The sequence below is a fragment of the Haliaeetus leucocephalus genome, unplaced genomic scaffold, assembly GCF_000737465.1.
Source record: "Haliaeetus leucocephalus isolate CR32 unplaced genomic scaffold, Haliaeetus_leucocephalus-4.0 Scaffold598, whole genome shotgun sequence".
In the NCBI taxonomy this organism is placed as follows: domain Eukaryota; kingdom Metazoa; phylum Chordata; class Aves; order Accipitriformes; family Accipitridae; genus Haliaeetus; species Haliaeetus leucocephalus.
In genome coordinates, this window is record NW_010973034.1 from 5,196,545 (window position 1) to 5,206,755 (window position 10,211).

General features: G+C 38.4%; 1 protein-coding gene across 1 annotated transcript in view; it reads left to right on the forward strand.

The window, feature by feature from the left end:
- The window catches only part of EDIL3 (EGF-like repeats and discoidin I-like domains 3), a 302,894-nt gene extending 298,342 nt beyond the window's left edge, over nucleotides 1–4,552 (forward strand). The window contains exon 14 of the mRNA XM_010578088.1: nucleotides 3,915–4,552. Coding sequence (XP_010576390.1) covers nucleotides 3,915–4,064 — 150 coding nt within the window. The 3' untranslated portion in view covers nucleotides 4,065–4,552. The remainder of the gene's footprint in view (nucleotides 1–3,914) is intronic.
- The last annotated feature ends 5,659 nt before the right edge of the window (nucleotides 4,553–10,211 follow it).

Below are 10,211 nucleotides of genomic sequence, written 5' to 3' on the forward strand. Positions count from 1 at the left end.
TCCAGAAAGATTCTCTGTGGAGAATCAGACTCCCTGAATTTTCATCCTCCATGCACATCCATTGACACAGCACCACAAAAAATCTTACCTGCTGCAGCCACCTATTAATGAGTCCTGTGGATGTGCCCTAAAACCTGGTTTCCAGCTCCATGTTTGGAGTAAAGCAATCATCAGTTGTAATAAACTCCACTTTTCCGAAGCTGCTATTCTTCAGATCTTTCTTCTAAATTATTCTGTCATAAAACATACAATAGTTTTCTTTTTAAAATATGAATCAACTTACATTGTCGTCAGTCAGATTTGCTGCTTATGCCATAAAACAGTTCTGTTGAAAAGTGTCAGTGAACATTTGAAGGCAAGACATCCAAATTGCTTGTTGGACACAGTTATAAACAAGACTTGTTTATATTTCAGAAATCTTTTTGGCAGAAAGTATCAGTACCTATTTTCCAGGTTTTCATTCTCTTTTTCATGAACTGATCATAAAATAAGTTATCATATTTAAAAGTACAACAGCATATATTTTCTACTTTTTTATTTTAATAGCAGCTGTAAGAGACTAAGCTACAGGGGAGCTACACATATGTGTATGGGACGTGTATGTGTAAAATTGCTGAAGCTGCTGAGTAAATGTTTTAGCAAGTTACACCTTTGAAGCATGCAGACTGACATAAATAGATAATATCCACTGTAAAATCTTCAACATTCCACAACAAGATTGACGAAAAGCAGGAGCTTCAGTCCACTTTTCCCAACAGAGGCACCTTGTAACATGGGAGCCACTGGGCTGGGGGAGGCTGAAGCTCTGTCCAAGGGAGGGAGCATCCTGTAGCAGATGACTAGAGAATTAAAAAACACAGGGCTAGTATTCTTCCCTAGTGTACTTTTCCAGCCTCCAGCTTTCTTCTGTCTGCACGTTTAATAGCCCCTGCTGATTTTGCCCCTAACAATTTATCTGATCTTTAACGGTATTTAAAGGCTGTGGAAGCTGTGCCACAGTTTAATTATGTGTTGTACGGGGAAGCGTGACCTTTAGGTGGCTCAGGACAAACCTGCTATCATTCCTTGTTCCCTCGTGGCTCTGGTAAGGGGACAGTGCAATATTGCCCGCTATTGATTTTCTCCATGCCACTTACAATTTTATAGACATCTATCATATCTCCTTTCAGGCTGAAGAGACTTAGTCCATTTAATAATTTGCAAAAGGACATTCTTCCATGGTTGTGGCCATCTTGCTGCTTCAATGTGTATATTTGCTGTTCGAGATAAGGCAGGGCCAGATCTGCACCCACCCAGAACTCAAAATGAAGATATGCACTGGCTTTATGCACTGACACGTTAACAACTTACACTCTGCTCTTTATTCCTTGACCACTAATTAGCTTGGATTTTATTGTCATTGCGCATTTTTTTAATCTGAAAAATTACATAGAGCTATGTATTATAACTCCAACATCAGCTTCTTGAATGCTAATAAATCATTACAGTCTTCAGAGGTGTTGTGTACTGAAACAAACTTCTTGGAAGCAAATGTGGGAGTGATCATTTATGGTATGAGCATACCAGCTCTTCAAGAGCTTTTAATTGCTTAGGTGGTTCATTTAGTATTGACTGTTTTGGCATAAAGCAAAAAGTACTTTAAAAAAAAATTACTTTTGGCTACAGACATAGCTTTATTGTACTGGTAAGTCAGATATACTGTTTTTGTCCTTTGTCCTCCCCACTCTTTCAATGTTTCTTGACTCCATTAGTGAACTTAGGCTGAAGTAAAATGAAGAGTGACAAAGAATATATTTTTCCCATGCCATGGGTCCACAGCAAAAAAATCCAGTAAATTTGCTCTTAGAATGTTATATTTCATGCAGGTCACATTTGCAGATGCTGACAAAGATTCCCTCGCTTTCTGATAAATTTACTTCCCTAAAATCTTCTGATCTAGCACGTTTAGTTAATTTCTTGAAACCAGATCTTGAATTTTGAGGGAAGGTGAATTTCAGATTTGCATAAATTAACCTCTGAAACAGATGAGTTTGACTTCAAGTGCTAATAAAATCATGTATGAGTTAGAAATAAAATTTAATTCTTGTCTTCCTGCTCTACATAAATGATATAATCCTGCCTTCTTCAGCTGTATTTGTTGCATGGTTTGCATCACATAATTTTATTTATTTTGCATAGCTATACGTTGATATGAGTGCTGGAGCTGTAGATAGGTTCTTCTGGTAAACAACATTTTTTGTTCTAAGCCCTCATTTAAGTGTTATCTCTGAAATACATCTTCCATAGGGAAAATAAAATTGAAAGTAAAAGAATTTTCCAGTAGTTCTGCAGTAAGAATTGTCTGCAGTCCTGCATGGCTTATCATCTGGCTTGGTAAAAAATATCAACAGATATATTGCATGCATGCACAAGAAATCAAATGGAAAAAATTTACTTTTAAGCCTTCCTAGCTTCATATTGCACGTTGGGGAATGCCACTCTGTAATTTTAATAATGAGCTTACTGCCTTTTATTGTATGCTATATTGCCACAAATGAAACACAAATTCAGGCACAATCTTGTTAGTCCAAGCTCCAGCTGATTTATGTAATCAACACTGTACTTAGGTGACAAACAATTTTTCCCGTATTAAATACATTTTTTTTCCTTAGACTCACAACACTGTAGTTTCTGTGGTCAGTCTGTCTGCAATTTTACCCATCTGTCTTAACTCCTAGATGCTTTAATGCTCCCATCTCTGCATTAGTGAGATGCCAGGCGAGAAGGGAAATTTATCACTTGTGAAAGAGCATCACTTGTGGAGGATACATGTTTTGTTCAAGATGCCAAATTGATAGCACTTGAGAGAAGCTTTTGAAATTCAAAGAAAAGGTGCAGCATAGAGCCAAAAAGTGAAGATTTTCATATAGTGCTTTGTAAACATGTCACGAAAGAACCAGCTTAAGGGCTAAAATAGTACATCAGCCTCTTCTGAATTCAACCTCTGGCATTTGTCTTAAGAACTTCTAGGAAACTTGCCATTCTGTACTAATTCAGTCATATAATCACTTCTTCAGGAGGTCCATATTCCTTCTCAGCCTGATGCAAACGAAACTCATTCATTTGCAGTGGAAAAGCCATCAAATTCAGTTTTTACAAATGAAAAGTGAATTGGCTGACATTTGAAGAGAATGAACATTTCCCTTGAAAACTAAAAACATCCCAAGAGAATAATCCGAGCATTTTACCAAAAAGTGGTGCCGTGGCCTTTGAGTTTAAATAGTGGCTGCCAGGGGAAAAATCCAGCATTGTTTTAACACAGACAGAAGTTTGGGAGCTCACTTATGTATTGGTTAACCCATACTAGTGGAAATAACACTGTAACCCGCACTATACTGTGCTAGGATTTTTTAATTTGATCACAAACCAATGCCCTTAACTCATATGCTGACTTTTGTTTGGCAGAAGATTAACAAGGGTTTATATAGTTGCACCCAAGCTGCATTCATAAGTTATACAATAAAAATTCTTCTTAACTTTAATTATTAATGTTAGTTTGTTGGAAACGCTAACAGGATCTCCTGGGATTAATTTGACATGATACAAATGCCAAGTAAAAAGACATTTAGTTTTTTAAACGTTAATGTTTTTTATGTAACATTTAGAGCAGGGCCCTGGGTGTTGGCAGAACAAGCTTTGAATCGAAGGCTGAATGTGCACCGGGGCTAAGCATACCATGCCTATACCCGGCTCCAAGGTCCCTGGCGTGCAATGAAATCCCAAGGTCTCAGCAAAGGCAGGTGCTCTTTGCAGCATGAGTTGGGTGCCGGGATGATCAAAATTCAGCATAGAGAGGTGCCCGGGGATATCAGGGGTGCGCCACAGCTCTTATTTAAGCCACGCAGTCTCATATCTTCTCGTTACGTGCCCTTCAGGTGTTCCAGGGAAATTTTGACAACGACACACACCGTAAGAACGTCATCGACCCTCCGATCTACGCCCGGCACGTCCGCATCCTCCCGTGGTCGTGGTACGGCAGGATCACCCTGCGGTCGGAGCTGCTGGGCTGCACAGCGGAGGACTGAGGCAGATCTCCACGAGGCGTCGCAGCTCTCAGTGTAGCTACAAGTCCCTCCGTAGAAGAAACTGTGCAAAGCCTGTAGGATGCTGAGTGGGGTTTTCATGAACAAGTGCTCATTTTATGGTAGGCCGCTAACTGTCTTTCGCAAGGAGGTCTAAGCCTGCCCTTTAAATGATCCAATCCGATTTTGTCCTTGAAATCTGTTAGTGTTGTCCCTTCTGCTGTGGAATTATCTTTCTAGTTTTTCTTTGAGTTGTTCACACTAGTTGAAACATGTTAGGGAAAAAACAGCAGCATCCTTTTTACAAGGGAAGAGAAATAGCATGACAAAGCTCATTTGCAGCTTTAGAAACATTGGGCTGACAAGTTCTCCATAAATCATACTGTCATCTTACTTGCAAAAAGTGATACTGCAGCTTTTAGCAATAAGTTTACTTGGGGATGACTGCATTATAGTAATTGTGCCTATCAAACACTGTCAGTATTTATGACATATATTTTGGAAGATACTCTGTGGTACTGTAAAACGCGGTACCTGCGATATTGCAAGCTACCTTTCATCACTTTCATCTGAACAGCAGAGTCCACGCACCTAAAGGGTTTTCCTAACTAACCCCATTTTCCCTCTCTGTTTTGCATGCTATAGACATGACCTCCATCTTTTCTGTTTAGTATCACCACTAATGTTATTTTCCTTGAAAGAGGTGACCCATTTGCATATGGAACAAAATCTGCTATGAGTGTACTATGAAGTTAATGAATTTGCCAAAGTTTACTAATTCTGCTTGAGATGCGCTTTTTCAAGGAGGCTGAGATGAGATGCCAGGGTATGTGTGGTATCTCATCTTAAGTACACACATAGGTAAAGGCACACAGTGCATCAGAAATCCTGAGCCCATTTCGTGACTTGCCCAGAGGTGAGCACACAACCCTAGATGGAGCTGCCTGCCCAGTTACTTCTTTCAGAAACCTCCTTAATTCCTGTGAGGAGGCAAATCGGGGTGAAGGAATTGGGTGCTAAAAGACACACAGGAGGAATGACTCCCTTACTGCCAGGAAACCCTCTTGGTAGACTCTTCTTATGGTGGTGGTCACAGCCTTCCTCCCAGGCGTTTAGGCAAGAGGTGTTGCAGGGGTGCATCAAACCCAGGCCCTCGACACCCCCCATTCCCAACTATGTCTTTGCAGACATACGCCAGTGAGCCACGAGGAGGCTGACTTTTATCATGACTCATCTACAGAAATGCTTCGTACACACTATGTCATTTTAACCACATGATAGCCAGCGTGGCCCCCAGTTTAAAAAGTAGGTTTGGGGAGGAAAAGTGGAGCAGTAGGGGTGACATTCTCCCCAGTGCCTCAGTTTCCCCTGATGATGAAGATAATGATACCTCCGAGTATCAGAGTAGAGCACTCCGAGTTTCCTTGGAATGAAGTGCTCTATGATTATGTTAGCGTAGCACCTAAGTCTAAAAAAATTCCTGGGACAAGGAGCGAGGGAACATTTTTTCTGTTACCTGAAATAACAGCATTTGGGATTACTGCCACCCTTTTAATTTCATAACATGCTAATGTGAAGAGAGAGAGAGAGAGAGACAGCTGCATGCTTTAGCAAATGTCACTGAAATTATTTTTTGTCACCATTACATTCTCACTGAAACGCTGAAGTATGAACCTGGGCACTGCCTCCTAGGCAAACAGCTAGTTGGCCCACAGTCTGCAAAGGGCAAAGTTTATTTTGGAAACAAAATGGTTTGGATTTCAAAAACCTGCATTTAATCACACATTCTCCACCACAGACAAAATATATTATCCATTGAACTGTGAAAGACTCTAGAATAGCAGCCAGGAATTTTACATACAAGAATTGGGGATATATTGGTGGCGGTTTTCTGATAGTGTCACTTAAACTGTCACGTTTTAACAAACAGAACACCCTGCCTCTATAAAATGATCCTTAAACTGTATTTATACAATTATTTATTTTATAAGGCTTAGACATTTAAAGACTTCTAAAGAAGAGTCCTGTAAAGGTAAAAGTATGTGTAAGAAATGTTGAGGTCCTGTGCAACACTGCTAAGTTGTTCTTTATTTTTTACTTTGTGCTGCATAACAAAAGCCACTAGACTGTTACTGTCTTGTCTGTAACTGTGTTAACAGCATTCCTTAATGATGTATATATGGAGTGGTCTTCAAGCATGGTGAGCGATTTTAAAGAGAAAGTCAATCATGATGGTACTTCTAAAGAGCAAAATAAAATCTGAATAATGGAGGACAATGGTATTCCTAAATTACCTACTGCCCATGTTTTGCACTTCAGGCTCTACAAAAAAAAAAAAGAAAGAAGTAATAGTTATATCTTTAGGGCACACACAATATTTAAAGAGGTCCAAACCCGCTTTCCTATTGTGGAAGAGCAATTGACCCTGAACTTAATTATATATATGAAAAATAGCATGTAGCTATTTCACTAGTTGACTGTACCCAAAAAATGGAAGGCCATTTCAGAAAATTAGGCTCCCTAGTTTACCAACTGGTTTTAATGTTCTTTGGAAATATTTGTTTGGTGTTCTTAAGTGATTTTTTTCCTGTTACTCATCTTTTGCAACTTCAGTTTTGGTTTTGAATTAATAGTTCTTGGTTTAGTAATTAATTGTTATCCATCCATCTGCATATAAAAATAGTGTTGCCTTGATACCTTACATAGTAATTTTATTTTCTATTAATTTAGAGTTGAGTATTTTCATCCTTATGTCCTGTGTCAGCTTTCATCTGCCAGCAGTCTTCACAACCTGCAAAGAAAGCTCCATACGTTGTGATAACACTCTGTAATAATTTGTAAAAGAATCATGTATGTGATGCCCTTACAATTTCAGCCAACATACTGGGGCTTTTTCTAATGAAATTATTCCTTAGCTACCAAGAATCTTTCTTTATATGGCATCGTGCAGCCATAGTACCAAATTCTGCTCCCAGTGTCAGCAGTATAAGTCTAAAATAACTCCTGATTTCTGTGAAATACTTCAGATTTAACAAAACAGATGAGAATCAGATTATAGTCTGGAATTAAACTTTTTCCCTTAAATTTTATTTTCTTGTTTTGGTTAACACCATTGACATATGGGACAAGTTATAAATTAACACAACTGTATTCTCCCAGTGAAAGCAACTGGCATCCCAAAACCAGAAGTGCAGGACAGGATATGTCCCTTTAACACGGGATGGAGAAACACTCTGAAACGTTCCTTGACTTCTGTATTAGTTGTAACAATGGCATTGAACAAGACAAAAAATGTTCTCCTAATTAAATTTCACCCTGAACCAGTTAAGTATTTGTAGGCAGACTTCACCTTCCTGTAGCTCTGTAACGTGCTACTTTTATAGCCTAGGAAATAAAGCACTGGCACGAGGCTCTGTTTTATCTGTGTTCTGTTAAGGGCTTATCACGTTAACTGGCTCTGGTTTTGAGGTTGACTTTCTCTTTTGGAATGGCTGCATACACATTAGTGTCACTTTTGAAGACTAAGGATACTAAATGAGTGTATCTTTGCTATACAACAAATATGAACTATAATATTCAGTGCTGGCTTCTGATGTGTCAGTAAGTACAGAAGTATCTTGGACACAATGACCTTTGCAACCTTTCAAGCTGTGTAATATTCAAATGGTTTTGTATATACTTAAATCATGTAGAACGATGTAAAACCAGTATGACCTTGTCTAGTCTTCAAACTTAACAATAAAACTTTTGAAAAATGAGGTCATTTTTGAAGCACTTATATTGCAATACCTTGAAGGAGGTACAACTTATCTCAGCCTCAGTGGCAGCAAATGCGGAGCAGATACATGATGTGGCATTTTCCTGGATTCATTTGCAGGGTCTTTGTGGTAGGTAAGTTTGTTTCTGGCAAAATCAACTGTGGTGCTGCGCTCCCTTCAATGTGTTCCCTTTGTTCTTTCAGATAAAAAAGCAAAGGTTTGAATTAGTCTAAAAATACTTTTCTATCTTACTGCTCTCTGGGTGAGCACCAGAGATGTAAACTGACAATTTCATTTCCTTTAAGTCAATTTTCTTGGGATATTTATCAATCCTTATCCTCTCTTCTCCACTTCTGCATAGGCAAATTAATTTCCGAAAAGATAAACAGCAGCTGCAGTTGCAGACCTGCTATGAGGCTTCCAGCAGAGATGCCCAAACAGGGCCAGTGCTTGCTCTCACCTCCCTTCACTTTATTTGCTGTACAGCCTGCTCCCCCAAAATTTCTTATTTTAGTTAACTGTATCATTTCAATTTCTGAAGAAGCATGAAGGTTAAAGTAGTGCACAGAAGAGCCATTCACTCCCAATTTTACACAATGAGATTTAAAAAAAAAAAAAGAATTTTTGTATACTTCTGAGAGATGGTGCTTCAGTGGTTTACTCCTTACTGATCCAGAATAAGCCATAGCCCTTTTGTTTCATATCCGTTCCACCTTGTGTTTGTTCACCAAAAATTGTCTTTTAGAGATAAAAACCATCCACAAGTATGCACTGATGATAGCTACCTTGTCTGCCAAACCTGCGGTCTGAACACTAACAGCATGTCGTCTTTCAACAGAAAAGTCACAGAATTGATGTTGCAATTTTTTGTGATTACATATCTCTACCAGTCATAAAAAATGAGAATATAATGGTGCATACAAAAAGAGGATTACTTCTGGTGAATGATGGCTGAATATTAGCGCTTCAATCATAAATTTCTGAAAATACACATCTTGAATCTTTCTGACTTTTAATTATAAATTGCAACTCTTTCATGAAACACAAGGCCTGTTCCTGAAGAAATGAGAAGTGATTTTTCCTTTCATTCTTCATAATGTAGATCCCCAGGAACTCTAATGAAGACAATGAGAGAAAATAATGAGTAATTCTCTTCAGAATAGCAACTATTTATCAATGTCCATCCTCCCATACCTGTAGCTAATGAGCTCAAGGGATTAACATGCATATCAACACTCTACATCATTATGAAAAATGTAGTGTCTGATACTTCTGTGGTAAATACAATGACACTTACTTTGTACCTTAGATTCAAATAACAGGAGGTTAATCTGTTCACTTAGTGATCACTAAGTGACCTGTGATCACAGCCTTATAAAATAAAATAGGACAAAATAGAAGATAATTTTACTGATGCAAACTTTATTTTCTTTTTTAAAAAATTATGTAATTTTCTTAATAGGGAAATACACTTTAGGATGCAAAAGACTGCTTTAGATTAGAAATATAAAACAGAAAAGGCAGACTTGTGTAAGTCTTTGTTGTGTAGCTTTATAATGGCATTTATTGCAAATTATCTTTCAATGATACACATCAGTATCAGCATTTGGGGAGCTGTAAATATATATATTTAAATGCCTCTGAACGTAAGAACATGGAAACATGTCTTGGTCTCACAATTTAGCTTGCTAAGAGTGCATCAAAATATATTTTACCAATATATATTAGTAACAATACCCGTTGTGTTTTGATATAGTATAGATCCATTTAGAAGTAGGCTCCACATGTGTGGGAATGTATGGGAAGCACAAATAACCTAGTGAAATACAGGCAGGGCACAGCAAATGGAAAGAATGGTCAGAGCACAGCCGGTTCACCAGGATAATGCTTCTGATGCTGCTTTCTTGCTGGTTTCCAAGCTAATGCATTGTGGTTATCTGAGGTTGCACATCAGATGACAGGTTAGTGGGCACATTTCTGATGGCCACATGACTGGATGAAGGATATCAGCCCTCAAAAGATGGTAGGAAAGGTCACTAAACATTTGCATCAGACTGGAAAATCAAAAGCAGACTAAAGGAAGATCTTGAGATATATTGGTTTTCTGGGATGGTGCAAGAGGTCAGTAGGAGCTGTAGAGAAATGGATTGTATTGCCTCAACCAAAATAAATACAATTAAGTACACAGACCATTGGGCATAAAATATATATGTGATCCATTGAAGCAGGATCAAAGGCCCCTTAAGAAGTGATACAGCATGTTCCTATGAAAGTGTCAGACAATATGATGTAGACACTATGGACCAATACACTATGGACTTTTGTACTAGGTCTGGATGGATGGATTTACCTTTCTTCACTGCTGGGAAGGGCCTTTAGGGGAAGTTAGCCA